At 42.9% G+C, this 15,267-nt stretch overlaps 1 protein-coding gene across 1 annotated transcript in view; it reads right to left on the reverse strand.

Annotated features, from left to right (window-relative positions):
• RABEP1 (rabaptin, RAB GTPase binding effector protein 1) overlaps positions 1 to 15,267 on the reverse strand; it is a 61,149-nt gene that overhangs the window by 31,004 nt on the left and 14,878 nt on the right. The window contains exons 4-7 of the mRNA XM_015408043.1: positions 13,768 to 13,887; positions 4,757 to 4,892; positions 3,069 to 3,247; positions 1,660 to 1,785 (exon numbers count right to left, since the gene is read on the reverse strand). Coding sequence (XP_015263529.1) covers positions 1,660 to 1,785; positions 3,069 to 3,247; positions 4,757 to 4,892; positions 13,768 to 13,887 — 561 coding nt within the window. The remainder of the gene's footprint in view (positions 1 to 1,659; positions 1,786 to 3,068; positions 3,248 to 4,756; positions 4,893 to 13,767; positions 13,888 to 15,267) is intronic.

The following is a 15,267-nucleotide window of genomic DNA, read 5'->3' on the forward strand; positions in this document are numbered from 1 at the left end:
TGTGTGCCTCGGCATCTAGTCATACTGGCCACATGACCATGGGAACATCTTTGGATAGCACTGTCTCTTTGGCTTGGAAATGGAGATGAGCGCTGCATCCCTAAAGTTGGATTCTACTGGCTTTCAAGCAAGGGAAACCTTTACCTTTACCTATATAATCTCCAACGTATGTTCAACTCTGTTATTAGACTGCAAAAGACAGATTTTTTTTACAAAAACCTCTGTTAGCAGAAGCCTAAGACCTCCAGCTTTTAGAAAACTTACATGGGTGTACCTGCCTTAAAGTCACGACTTTTTCAACGAATTGGTTTCACCGTAAACCAAGTATTTAAAAACAAGTACCCACATTAAAGATATTCTGGAACAAGTACAATTTTTTTTTTAAAGCCACGGTTTAGGACCATCAGCCCAGGAGGTTCTTGGGCATCTGGTTTGGGAAGAAGTGCTAGAAATGCAGTTCTTTTTAAGGGGTGAGAGAGGTTTTGCAGAGTCAGATGAACTGGAAGATGAAGTCAATAACTTAAAAAAGAAACCTGTGTAAGCATTCCTTCACAGTTTAGGAAACCAGGTCTCTCTTGTTCATATGCAACAACTGACACCTTTAGGTGGCACTTACTGAAGCTAATTATCTTCACAATTCAAATCTGTCTATAATCCAAATCTGTAATATGTCTGTTACCAGTCAGAAAGTGAGATTTTGATTTTTATACTGTTGAGGCTTTACAAAGTCTCTGGGTAACAGATGCCTCATGCTTTGTTGGTAACAAGGGGCAGGGGTGAGAGAAAGCCTCGGTAACATTAGGAATTCACTGCAAAACAATTGAAACATCTGTCTCCCATTATAGCCTGACTTGGAACAGTATTGTGAATATTAGTTCTTCACCAGAAATTGTTAGTCTGTTTCTAGGGGCACAGACATTTCTTCCCAGAATCTCAAGTGAAATCACCCCAGATCTCAAGCTCATATAAAACTTAGAGGTGTTTTCCACAAAGGGACAAGCTTATGTGATTTTCCCTATAGCTACTGCAGGTGCCGATACAGCAGAGCAGCAATACGGCTTCTACATGGCAGGTTTCCCTGCATTCTCCCTGCTCCAGCCCCCTGGCAACAGCCAAACTCCTTCCTTCGCACCACCAGGGCCTTTTCGGTTTTTTAAAACAACCCCAGCAATTGAATATCATTATAACGTTGTAATGCTCTGTGCATTAGGTTCTCTTAATTCTCAGCTTTCAATTTTTTTTAACGAAAATTAAGCCTCTGACTCTTTTTGTTACAGAAATATTAGGGGCAAAGAATATCTCCACAACTTAATAGGACAGAGACATCCTATTTTTAAAAAATAGATTCAGGTGGGTAGTTGTGCTGGTCTGAAGCAACAGGACCAAGTTTGAGTCCCGTGGCACCTTTAAGACCAAAAAAGTAATTCTGGGTATAAATCTTTGTGCACCTGCACACTTCTTCAGACAGTTAAAAAAATCTGGAATAAGGTGGCATTTTGGACCTCACCATATTGTAAGTTTATTGTCTGAATAAACTCCAGTGGCAAAACTAGCCTCTGATTATTTTGTTAGCAAAAACACTAATTGAAATCAAAGAATTCAATCATTGGTAATGTGCACTCCCACTGTGAGAAATGTGCTCTGAATACTTAGCCGTACCTCTTCACCAGGGAACTGTGGGAGAGATTCATCATGGGCTATGGAACACACGGTTTTCGATTCATCATTGGCACCTTTCTGTTTGTCTTCCTTCCTTTTATGAAGTCTTCGTTGCTCTTCATCTTCCTAGAAATGAGTCATACATAAATGAGTTTTCATGTTTTTGTGTCATAATTTCCAAATTAAACTTAATACGTATAGGCAACTTTTTTGGGGGGGGATTGCATTTTTGACATGGTAAAGTTATTTAGTGAAAAAGGTGGAAAAGATTAAAGAATTATGAACCTCAGGTGAAAAAAATTATGGACTGTAGTGGACTGCTGTGTGGGGTGTAAAATGAGACCCTCACTTTTGGGACTGAGGAACAACTGAGCTTTCCCCCTACTGTATTTTTAAATTTTAAATTTTATTTATATTAGTTATACTCCGTCTTTTTCACAGGGACTCAAGGTGGATTACACAAAGTCAATACAATCAACAAAATGGGACATTCAATAAGCAATACATTAGGGCTACGGAAGTCTAGAACCAACCAGAAATCTGAAAAGACAGGACTGAAGGATCATGTAAGTATTAACACGACACATCAAGTGGTACAAAAACTAGATACCAGGATCTTACTTTCAGTAATCAATACACAGCAGTATGGACAACAATCCCTAATAATTAATCCAAGTAATTTTGTGAGCCATTTGGCACAGTGCAACCCTATTACCTATGCAGAAAATAATTTTGTTTTGCACAGTTTGTAGAAACCCAGGAAGAGTGGAAACCTGCCTAACCTTCTTGAGCAAGCCACTCCATAAGGTGGAAACCACAAAGTCTTTTTCCAGTCTCATCTTCCCACACAACAGGCATGTGAAACAGGCAGGCGCAAAAGCTCAATTACTGCCATCTACCCTGGTGTGGGTACAGAATATAAATGTGAAGGAACATGTGCAATTGCTATTTCCCATGGACCTTTCCATCTCATACAGCCTGACTGGTTCTTCCTCCTTGCCCAGCATGGTTGCAATTGCCACATGCAAAAAAGGTAGAGATGGTTGTCAACCCATCACTAATTCAGCTCACTGCCCCAGGTGACTCAGGTGAGACCTGATTCAAACACTTAAGAAGCCCTGGGCATCTAGTTAGCTTATCTGTATCAGATCTTTTAACCCCTGGCCAGAGATACACCTCAGTAATGCTTTAGGTTTGTTCTGGGCATAGTATACAAATAGATACTGTTAGGGAATCTCTGCTTCCATTTTAAGCTTTTTATTAAAGCACAACTGTTGTATTAATATTAAGACTTTTGACTAAATCAACAAAGCTTTATACTATTTATTGTTGTTGCACAGAGCAATTAAACAAGCCCATAAAAGTTTGTTACCTCAAAACAAGCAGGTTACAAGCAAGGAGCCACTAACCTGATCTTTCTTCTTTAGTTCTTCAACTTGGCGGAGCTGTTCTGAAGTCAGCACTATTTCCATGCGTTGCATGTCCCTCATCAGCAAGCGCTGAGACTCTAAGAACTGGTCGTTGGCCTTTTGCCACGTGTGTTTCAGTTGGTTGTGCTGTTGCCTTTCTTGTTCTAGAAGATGACAGACTGCACAGAGAGCAAAACAGAATCCTAGTGGACTGGAACTTTAATGGTTACAATTCACCTTACTCTCTTCCCTCTTCTACATACAACACTATTTCCAGACAGTGGGGTTTGCGTTGGTTTGCCATTGTCCACCTGGATTCTCTGCCCCTCAGAAACTGTTTTTACAGATCCAGACAGGCAATTTGCATGGACAGGCCCCATGATAACCTGTGCAAAGCATGAAAGGTATGCTGCATATCACATATTCTTGTCCAAATTCAATTATTCACCTGCTTATTACCAGGGGTCTTGTTGTAGAAAAAGAGCTGCCGGAGCTCATTAGCATAACTCATTAGCATAACTTATTTGCATATGCCACGCCCCCTGACATCACCGGAAGTGACAGAAGGCCACACCCCCTGACATCACCGGAAGTGTGTCAGAAGGCCCGGCTACTTACCCTCCTGCTTCATCCTCATTCCCAAACGGAATGAGGATCGAAGCAGAGGGCGGGGTAAAGAAGGGGGCGGGGCTTCACCACGTGACCGCCCCGCCCCCTAGAGGTTCTCTTCCGGAGCTCCGTACCTGAGAGCTCCCCCCCGACTAGAGCCCTGCTTATTACTATCAACATAGATAGGCTTTGTGCAAGGGCATCAATGAAGAGGTGGAGCTTTGCCCCAAAGAGATTACAATTTATATTCTGGCAAAGAGGGAAGACAACAACAAATGAAGAATGGGGAAGATCACAGGGAAAGAACAGGCTCTAGCTCAACTGCACATACTTAAGCCTTCCAACAGGGGATAAGAATAAAGGACTTCAGAGAAGATGTGCATTTTGAGGAACAATTTGAAGCCGATATCACATAGGTATTCTGGGAGACAGCTCCAGGCATCATGTGGTAGCAACTAAGGCCATATGCTTTTATCGTCCTGTAATTCTGCAAACCAGAATATCCTACAATTGTTAGATGTATTTTAATCCCCACTTCCTCATTGAAAAGGAATTTTGCTTTTGACACTGGTTTCATAAATAATACTTTCGCTGCAGTTCAGCATATGGGTTAACAAAAAAGGTTTTAATCACATTTCAACAAAGCAATAATGCCAAAGGGTATTCTAACATAGTAAACTCGGGTATTCTAACATAGTAAACTCAATACGAATAATTAACTTAGCCATCAAATCACAAGGTCTCCATTTAATACTTTCCTGAGTTTCTGGGCCTGTACCATGACCTAAATGAACAACCCTTTAAACATGGACCAGAACACAAAAGACATATAAATATTCAATTCTGAGGTTCTAAAACACAAGGGAAGCAACTGCATATTTCTAGATAGTGATTCTTATGATGACGTTACTACCTCTTGTGATATAGGATATCATCATGCAGAAAGAAGGGGAAGCATTTGGGGAACCATAGGGGACATAAAGCTCAGTCCAAGGACGTGGCTGTCTATCCCTTATTTGGAAACCTCTGTGTATTGTTATTGCCATGCCAGTGTTTCTGGAACACAGACAAATCCTCACCTTCGTGAAGTTCCTTCCGTAATTTTTCTGCATCTTCCTGCAGAACAGACTTTTGAGTGTTCAAAACAGCCACGTACATTTCTAGATCAGTCCTACAGGATTTCTCAGCTTCCAAATAATGATTCAGTTCTTTAACCTGAAACATACACACATATGTAGAGCAAGACTGTAATTCATGCATGTGTTTTTGTTTTTCAGGTAGATGGCTTGCACACAGAGATGGAGGTTCACATCTGCTTAACAAACTCAAGAACATTTCTAAAAATGATGAACTCCGGTGATAGGTCTTAGCCAAGTTCTTCATTCGCAATTCATTGCAATTGTGGAATTATGGTACAGTACACAAACATTTCCAGGCAAATTTGACAGCGATGAATATGCTGCTATTGTTTCCTCTCAAAAGTTCAACAGCTTCAGTGCTAAAAGTCCATCATTAGCCATTTTGTATAAAGGTTAACAAGCCATTAGAACTGCATCAACACTGAAGCCAACACTATATATCTTCAAATGCTGAAAACTAACAACCCGCTGGAAGTGAATGTGCTTGCCAGCACTATCGATGCTGACATCCAGGAGCCAAAACACGCTAAGCAGATCTGGAGATTCTTCCCCTTTGCTGTTTACAACACTACAGAGAGAGAGCTGCACTATGCTAGCCATTTAAGAGCTACACAACCAAGCCCAATTTTTTTATGTGTCCACGTACACACACACGCAGGCATGTAGTTTGCATTTTGCCTTTCAAGTAAAACAGTGGTAAATAACTTTAGTGATGACAGCAATATGACCATTTAAGGAGGGAATATAGTACTGGAAGCCAGCTTACACGAGGCTGGTCTCTCACATCTGATTTAGAGGGCACAACATAGAAGAAGGAGGAGGATTTATACCCCGCCCTTCACTACCCAAAGGTGTCCCAGAGTGGCTTACAAACTCCTTTCCCTTCCCCTCCCCACAACAGACACCCTTGAGGTAGGTGGGGCTGAGAGAGCTCTGACAGAAACTGCTCTTTTTCAAGAACAGCCCTGACAGGACTATGGCTTACCCAAGGTCATCCAGCAGGTGCAAGTGGAGAAGTGGGGAATCAAACCCGGTTCTCCCAGATTAGAGTCAGTGCACTTAGCCACTACACCAAACTGGCTCTTAACAGAAGACCTGGTTCCAGTTTAAAATTATCCATACATTTTACTCTTTCTCCTGCTATGGCAGAGATGAATCACCTAATCAGACCCAGGAGCAAGTCTTCCATCTATGTAGAATTTATGTGTGAGGATTCTTTGATAACGACAAAGAAACGGGCTGAAAGTAAACGGCGACCCTGTCAGAATCTTTCACATGCTGCACTGTGTAACAGAACATGTTGTTGTTTGTTTCATTGGGTTGTTGTAAGAAGTAGACAATATTGCCTTTTGTAGTGCTTGTATTGATACAAATACCAAGGATTGTATGTAATATAAGTTCTATTGAGCACCATTACATTATTTATAAGTAAATTTAAAGAAGAGTTTATGCATATTAGGAGTTTTCAGACTACACATCAGCATATAAAGTTCTATCAATGTTTGCCACAGGTTTTGCCCAAAAGGATCTAGTAACAGCATCCCCCTGCCACCATTTCTTGCAAAAACATCCTACTATTTTCACACTGGAAAAAACCAGACATTTAATGGTTTTATTAAAACCTCCAGAAAAAGCATGGGGCCACACTTAGAATTCTTCTGCAAGGCAATATCAAGATGACTAAGGAAAAGATATGTTTATAAAATTGTGCATGGGGAGAAAAAAAGTGGAGAGGATTTTTCTCTCCTTCTTCCCATAACACTAACACTTGGAGGCACCCAGTGAAGTTGATGGGCAGCATCATACAACATAAAATTAATTTGTGGAACTTGCTGGCATGGAAGAAGAGTTGGCCTTTATACCCCTCTTTTCTCTACCCTAAGGAGTCTCAAAGTGGCTTACAACTGCCTTCCCTTCCTCTCCCCACAACAAACACCTTGTGAGGCAAATGGGGCTGAAAGAGTTCTGAGGGAACTGTGACTGGCCCAAGGTCACCCAGCAGGCTTCACGAGGAGTAAGGAATCAAACCCAGTTCTCTAGATCAGAGTCTGCTGCTGTTAACCACTACACCACACTAGCACAGATGGCTCTAATAAGATTTCCGTGGAGGACAGGTTCATCAATGGCTATTAGCTGTGATGACTAAACAGAACCTCCATATTCATAGGCAGAATATCTCTCAATACCATTTGTGTGTAGGGGGGTGTCTTGGCCTCCACGCCCAACTTTTATTTATTACTTGCCTTTACACAGAGAGTACTCCATCTTTCTGTGTTATACCTCTGAGGATGCCAATCACAGTTACTGGCGAAACGTCAGGTTCTACAATGCCAAGACCACGGCCACACAGCCCGTAAAATCTACAGCAACTAGTATTACTTGCTTCATTTATAGCCTGGCCTTTCTCTCCCATGGGGAACCCAAAGCAATTTATATTGTTCTCCTCTCCTTCCATTTTCTCTTCACAACAATCCTGTGAGTTAGGTTAGGTTAAGAGGCTGTGACTGGCCCAAGGTGGCTCAGAAAGCTTCCATGGCAGAGTGGCTGGAACCAGGGTCTCCCAGCCCCTAGTCTGACACTCTAACCCCTACAACCATGCTGACTCTCTTGCAGGTGGTCCAAAGGCATCATTCGGCTTGTCACTGGTGGAAACGAGATGCTAGATCAGGTGGACCCTTCATCAGATCCTGCTTCTCATTTTGTAATGGTCTGGGAGGCTATAATAAGTAGCACAAAGAGGTTTACAAGGACTCCATTTTCTATTGCAGGGTGCAAATGGCAGCATCACCTCTTCCCACTAGAGGTGTTCAAATTCTGAGGTGGATTTCTGAAACGATTCTCCAGGATGGGCTCTTCTCAAACATGAGCTTTTGCGAGCTCAAGCCCTCACTATTCCAGCAAGACGGAAACAGGGTAAGGTCTCCAAGAAACTGATGTGGATGAACCGAGAGCTTCAGAATAAGCTAAGGGAGAAAAAGGAAATGGGAGGGAAGGTCAGACCTCTAAAGAGGAGTATGTGAGAGTTACTAGGTACTGCAGATCAACCATCAGGGAGACCAAAGCTCAGTATGAGTTGGGTCTGGCCAGGGGGGGCTCGCTACAATAAGAAAAACTTCGACAGGTATGTGAGAAGCAAACGCAAGGTAAAAGAGGCAATTGGACCACTTTTGGGAGTAGAAGGAGAAACTCTGGTGGTGGACAGAGAAAAAGCGGACAGGCTTAATGACTTTTTTGCCTGTTTTCTCCCTGAAGAACTCGAGCCCATCTAGAGGTGGTCGAGGACATAACAGGACACCTGAGTGTTCAGTTGACATTGACAGGAAGGTTGTGGAGAGGCACCTGGCTGCACTGGACGAATACAAATCCCCTGGGCCAGATGGTGTGCACCCAAGAGTGCTCAAAGAACTGTCTAATAAACTTGCAGAGTCTCTGTCCATCATGTTAAAGGCCTCCTGGAGGACTGGGGAGGTGCCACAACATTGGAAAAGAATGAATGTTATTCCAATCTTTAAGAAAGGGAAGAAGGATGAGGCGGGAAACTACAGGCCGGTCAGTTGGACTTCTGTTGCTGGGAAGATACTAGAGCAGATTTTAAAGGGATCGATCTGTAAGCATCTGAAGGACCACTTAGTGATCCGGGGAAGTCAGCATGGTTTTGTCCCCAACAGATCTAGTCAGACCAACCTGGTTTCCTTCTTCGATCGTGTGACTAGATCGTGGGAACTCTATTGATGTGATTTACCTGGATTTCAGTAAAGCTTTTGATAAGGTTCCCCATGACATTCCGATGGGAAAACTGGAAGACTGTGGACTGGACTATAGGACAGTTCAGTGGATAGGGAACTGGTTAGAGGACCACGCCCAAAGAGTGGTGGTCAATGGCGTTCCATCAGATTGGAGGGAGGTGTCCAGCGGGGTGCCGCAGGGCTCTGTTTTGGGCCCAGTACTTTTCGATATTTTAATCAATGATCTGGATGAAGGAGTGGAAGGGCTACTCATTAAATTTGCTGATCATACCAAATTGGGAGGAGTAGCAACACCCAAGAAGATACAGTTAAAATTCAACAAGATCTGAATACTCTGGAGAAGTGGGCAGTTGCAAACAGGATGCAATTCAACAAAGAAAAATGCACAGTATTACAATTGGGCCACAAAAATGTAAAGCACAAATACTGGATGGGGGGATATGTTTCTAGGGAGTAGTGTACGCGAAAGAGATCTTGGGATAAGGGTGGACTGTAAACTAAATATGAGCAGTCAGTGTGATGCGGTAGCAAAAAAGGCAAATTTAGTCTTGGGTTGTATTAAAAGGGCCATAGCGTCAAACTCGCAGGAGGTCACAGCCCCTCTATATACTGCCTTGGCCAGGCCACACCTGGAGTACTGTGTGCAGTTCCAGAGGCCTCACTTCAAAAAGGATGTGTACAAAATCGAGAGGGTACAGAAGAGAGTGATGAGGATGATCAGGGGTCTGGAGACTGAGCCCTACGAGGAAAGGCTAAGGGCCCTGGGAATGTTTAGTATGGAGAAGAGGAGATTGAGGGGGGACATGATTGCTCTCTTTAAATATCTGAAAGGCTGTCCTTTGGAGGAGGGCAAGGAGCTGTTCCAGTTGGCAGCAGAGGATAGGACCCGAAGCAATGGGTTTAAATTACATGCAGAAAGGTATCGGCTGGATATTAGGAAAAACTTTTTCATGGTCAAGAGTGGTTCAAAGGTGGAATCAGCTGCCTAGGGAGGTGGTGAGCTCCCCTTCACTGACAGCTTTCAAGAAGAAGCTGGAGAAATATTTGTCAGAGATGCTTTAGGCTGGTCCTGCACTGGGCAGGGGGTTGGACTAGATGGTCTGTATGGCCCCTTCCAACTCTATGATTCTATGATGAAGGTGGGAGATGGGCTCGTGAACAACGCTCCCTCTAAGCTGTGGAGTCTTGTGAGCAAAAATTCTACTTTGTGAGCTACTGGCATTACAGTTGTGAGTGAGCGATTTGGCTACTGCATAAATTAGTTTGCTCTGGAGCCATCCTTCCTAGCGGAGACAAAAATGTGCGAGCCGGAGGCTAAAAAACTGTGAGCTAGCTCACACTAACTCAGCTTAGAGGGAACACTGCTCGTGAAGCAAGAGAGCTTGAAGAAAACAAAGCATGCCATGCCACTGCTTCTTAAAACCCGGCAGCTGCTAAGGATATGATTCATGCAAGTTCTTAAGTGGGCTCACAGGATTTTCAAGAAAAGGAAATTTGCCACATGCCAGGCAGCCTTGCCCAGCTACGTCGCATGCTCAGCATCGCCATGGTATCCTCTCTGCCAAAGCACTATGTGGCAAACTGGAGCCTTGCCAAACACACACAAGTAAGCAAGTGCCCTTTTGCATTATCTGCCCAGATCTCTTTGCTAGACAAGACTGTCCACAATCTTCCACTGACAAGTCAAGCAACAAACCATAAAACCATAAAAGCAGGGGGTAATACAATGCACCTGGAACAGCCTGACAGGAGAGATGATATCAGTTTCATCAGTGAGAGGCTCTGTGAAAAATATAGGCTCCTAACCACCCAATACACCATGCAGATGTTTTTAGATGCAAAAGCCAAAGTGATCCTGCATACCAGATGTTAACAAGCAGCAGTTAAAAACAACCCTCAAGACAGGATACAAGTTTTGTCCTCCACAGTTTCACTTTAAAGTGTTCTTTTTATTTTGTTCAACTGGGTAGGTTAGGCTGCCACCAGGAAATTTTAGGCTTTCCAAACCTTTATACTTTCTTTGGTTATCACTGGATAGGTAGGTCGAGTTTTTAAGTCTCATGAGGGTCTATGTGTTTCCTGAGAAATTATTTCTTTCAGAGCTGGCAGACTTAAATAAAAGAAGATTTATTGAAACAGTTCATAGATTAAAGTGTAGAACAATGTAACCAGTAATGTGAATAATTTTAACAATTTCGTTGTGTCTCACACAAGATCTGCTCCCTTTCTGACAGGGATTTTTCAAGTAACTTTGTAACTCATTACTCAGGGTCATATAAGTTTCCTATTTCACTCCAGTCTGTCACTCAGACTTTCGTTTAACTTTTGGTTCCTTATACATTCAACTTTTCTTCATACACAGAACTTAACTCTTGTATCACACACAAGACTGTCTCTCTCCCTCAGACCTCAGAATGAACTAACTTAACAACTGTCTTTATCAACTATCAAACCTCTAACTGTCCCTCCTGAAGGACATATCCATTCATCCACTCAGAAACCCTTTCTAACACCCCTCCCCCCTCTGTCAATCACCAATCACACCACACTTGTCTCTTCAAGCACTCTAGTCCATCACACAGCCATGCAACCAAACTTTTAAAGACACACACACACATATAACACAAGGAATCATTACAAAGCTGAAGTCCGATGATCAGCCACTGGCATGAAGTTGGATGCAGAAGACAAAGGGGCAAAGAGAAGTCTTGCTGCCCCAAAGTGAGCAACTGGATTTGCTGCATCTAGAATGCCTTGGCTTGGACGGAAACTGCTAGCGAGCCAAAATGTAGTTGCTGGGGCAGGGAAATTTGGTGGCAGGTTTTGCTTTGCACTCAGGGTCTAATAGGCTCAGTTTTGTCAGAAGGCAAAAAACTCCAACATGCGTTTGGTTGCCAATTTTTGTTGCCAACCTTTCCACCAACTGGGCTTCAGATCAAAACAAGCATCTATTTGGTACCGGGCACCCTTCTTCTGTGCGCTCTTTTTCACAGGGGCACATTATAAACATATGGCTGTGACCATAGTCTTGCTGCTGCTGCTTAATCTGGGTGCCCCAGAATGTACAAAACCATTTTCTGTGCTTCCAATACCTCTCTCCCTGCTCTCCTGGCCGTGGCTGCTGCACAACCAACCACTTGGTAGGGTTTGGGTTTTTTAAAGTTTTTCCGTTTAAAAACATATCAGTTACATTTTACATAGAATTAGCATATAGCAAAAAAAGGGGGGAAAGAAGTTTTGATGCCATGCCCCTCAACAAAAAAAATCACAACTATTCATGAATAGCATCCGATATGACCGACATTTTGTTGTTAAGTGACCTTTCTGCTACCTGGAACTCAGACTCTCCTTTCTGTTCATATTTGCAGAGTCCAGGGAGGATCAAGCTGGTGGCTGGCCTAGTCCCCCTGTACAAAACCTTAAAGCTTGCAGCACTTAAAACACGTATATACACCCAAATAGTTCTGAGAATATAAGGGATGGCCAAATACGGACTTTTAAGTCAATACTGTAATCTTTAAAAGTCTACCCCTTCAGGGATCCCCTTTCAACAATGAACCCACCAGCCAAGGAAATCCCTGCACATCTGATGCATAACTCCAGGCTCAATGCAAAAGACTCAGCAGATGAGGATAGCTGTCTAGGGTGCATACAGCTCACCAAGGGTACCAGCCTGGATACTGAAGAAGTGAGCAGAGACTCACAAGAGCTCCTGCCTCTAATTTTGTTAGTCTTTCAGGTGCTATTGGACTCTTGCTCTTTTCTACTGCTACAGACAGACTAACACAGCTACCCGTCTTGATCTCTTTTGGCTTGGATACTGTTAAAAAGGTAAAGGTTCCCTTGCTCGAAAGCCAGTCGAATCCGACTCTAGGGTTGCGGTGCTCATCTCCGTTTCAAAGCCGAAGAGCCAGCGCTGTTCGAAGACGTTTCCGTGGTCATGTGGCCGGCATGACTAAACACCAAGGCGCACGGAACGCTGTTACCTTCCCACCGAAGTGGTACCTATTTATCTACTTGTAATTTCTTGCTTTCGAACTGCTAGGTTGGCAGGAGCTGGAACTAGAGACGGGAGCTCACTCCATTATGTGGCACCTGGGTCTCGAATTACTGAACTACTGACCTTCCACAGCCTGCAGTTCAGCGTCTTAACCACTTGAGCCACCACAGCTCCTGTTACTGTTACTGGATACTGTTACCTCCATATAAACTGAAAAGGCCACATCTTTCTGCAACTGCATGGTGCAGAGGCAGACAGCTTTCTTCTAAGTGACACCCTTCTCATTGCAGAACAGATCAACACTCTAGCACAACCCAGAGAGAAGAAACGAGTAACAGCACAGCAAGATAACAATGCAACAGAAAGTGGATCTGTTAACAGAAAGGTGAAGAATGACGATGACTTTGGGAGGGACAAGATGTCCTCCTTTCCTCAGAGGAGAAGGACCCTTCATGGTAAGTATCCAATGGTCCATTCTCCCTCTGAGGCGGAGGACATCTTGGTGGGACCTCCCAAAGCAGTATCAGTTGTTTTCAGAGCTTGGCCTGAGGGTCTCTATGGAAGGAATCATCATTCATATCCAGAACACAGATTCAGGTGGGGTAGCCCTGTTGGTCTGAAGCAGCAGAACAAAGATTGAGTCCAGTGGCACCTTGAAGACCAACAAAGTTTTATCCTGGGTATGCACATGAAAGCTTATACCCAGAATAAAACTTTGCTGGTCTTAAAGGTGCCACTGGACTAAAACTTTATCCAGAACATAGTTTGACAAATTGGTGCAACAACTGACAAGGTGACCTGTTCTGTTTTAAGAGCGTTCAGTTGACAATTCAGAGGAAGGTAAAAAAAAAAAAAAGTACCTCTGGAAAGTACCAACCTCTCCCTTCCTGAAGGGTAAAGCAGCTGCCAGATTTGTAAAGCTTCTTTTTGTTGCTTTAAAAACCAAAGGGAATTTCACCAGTCAGCTTGAAAGCCTGCTACTTAATATTTCTCCCATACATTTTCTTATGCTTAAGTTTGGTAAGTGTGTCATTGATTGAATTCATGCTTCACAGACATAATATGAAGGATACTCAAGAACATCACAGAACAAATCCAAACTCTCTTTGCAAGATCAGCTGACTTCCAGGAAGAAGACAGATGGCCCTGATAAACTATGATGCACATCCTTACTAGGAACAGTCTTAAAATTCACCGCTGCCCACCTTGAAGGCCTCCAGCTCCTTTATCCTTTCTTCCGCCTCTGTCAGTTTCTCCTTTAAAGTTGCAATCTCCTTCTCCATGGGCATCACGACCGAACGAAGCTTCTCGGCATCTTCTTGAGCCTGAAGTCAACAACATGAAATGATGCAATAAATCAACACTTCTCTGAGCTTTAGCACCATCTCGTCCTGAAATGCAACAGGTAACCAACCTCAAACCAGTTAGCTACAGATTACTGGATTATTGTCAAAAGGCTAGATAAAGATGTAGCCCACAGCACAAGTTTGCTCCATCAGCTCTGGCAACCTGTTTTCAGCATCATATCATTAAGATGGTAAAAATAATCAACCACCGGCACCTTCCAGCACATATTGGTTGAATGACTGAAAACAAACTGAGGCTACCACCCACAGATAAGACAGATATTTGTGCATGTTTGACAGTCCCCTCGGGAAAATACTTTGTCAAGTTAAAGTAGTTTTAAAAACCTCAAACATGGCTTAAGGAAGACTGAGCATACTCGCTGCCCTTGAATGTAGAGGGCAGTTACATGGCAATTAAGGAAAACACTGAAAACAGACGGGAGAGGGAAAAGTGGGTGTAACAGTATCCTGAAAGAGGAGATTCGGGGGAAATTGTTCAACTTATGGGTCCCAGCTTAGAGCAATATCCATACCTCCTGGGAGGGGAGGTACCCAAAAACCTAGAAAAGTTTAATTTATCACCCTACTCTACCTCACTGTGAAGACATCACTGTAGCTGTATGCAGGCTCTGCTATTCATGTGCCTGGATATACTTTATTACAGGATCTTTGTACACCATATTGTATTTTCTTCAAAGATGGGAAGGAAACCAATTTTTATAATGCTTTAATGCCAAAAATTGATGGAGCAGCTAGACAAGACAGAGGAGATTTATGACCATTTCCTGATGTACTTTTTTAAGAGTAAAAAGCAGCTGCAGGGGACCTCCAATTTAGATTGTGGTGCAAGGGCTGGGTAACAGTTTGCCATTTCTCCAATAGCTGCTAGGGGAAGGGAGAGAGTTGCTATTATCCATAACGGGAGGGGGAAATGAGGCATCCATACTGTACCCATATTTCCCCTGACTAGGGCTAACGGAAAGAGAGGCATTCACACCCCCTCTAGTAATGCACTGAAAACAAGAGACATTCCCATTCAGTAAACTGATAAATTCAAGAACATGCAAACATCTTTATATTATCTCTTTCCAGTTACTTTTTACAACCGAGTCAGCCATTGTCTACCAATATTTGTGATGCGCCAAGAACATAAATGCAAACAGTAGCCTGAACTGCACTGTTGCAAAAAAAAAAAAGAAAAGAAAGAAAATGTTTTTGAAGTGAAATGTTATGGCCTTTTAAGCAGATGACATATTCTGGGAAACTGCTTCCAGCTTTCTAAATGCCTTAAATCGATACCATCATTTTTATCTAGAGAGAAGCCTAAACAACAAGCCTCTCACCACATCAAAAAGCAAA

The sequence above is a fragment of the Gekko japonicus genome, unplaced genomic scaffold (assembly GCF_001447785.1).
Source record: "Gekko japonicus isolate JY-2015 unplaced genomic scaffold, Gekko_japonicus_V1.1 scaffold1, whole genome shotgun sequence".
NCBI lineage: Eukaryota > Metazoa > Chordata > Lepidosauria > Squamata > Gekkonidae > Gekko > Gekko japonicus.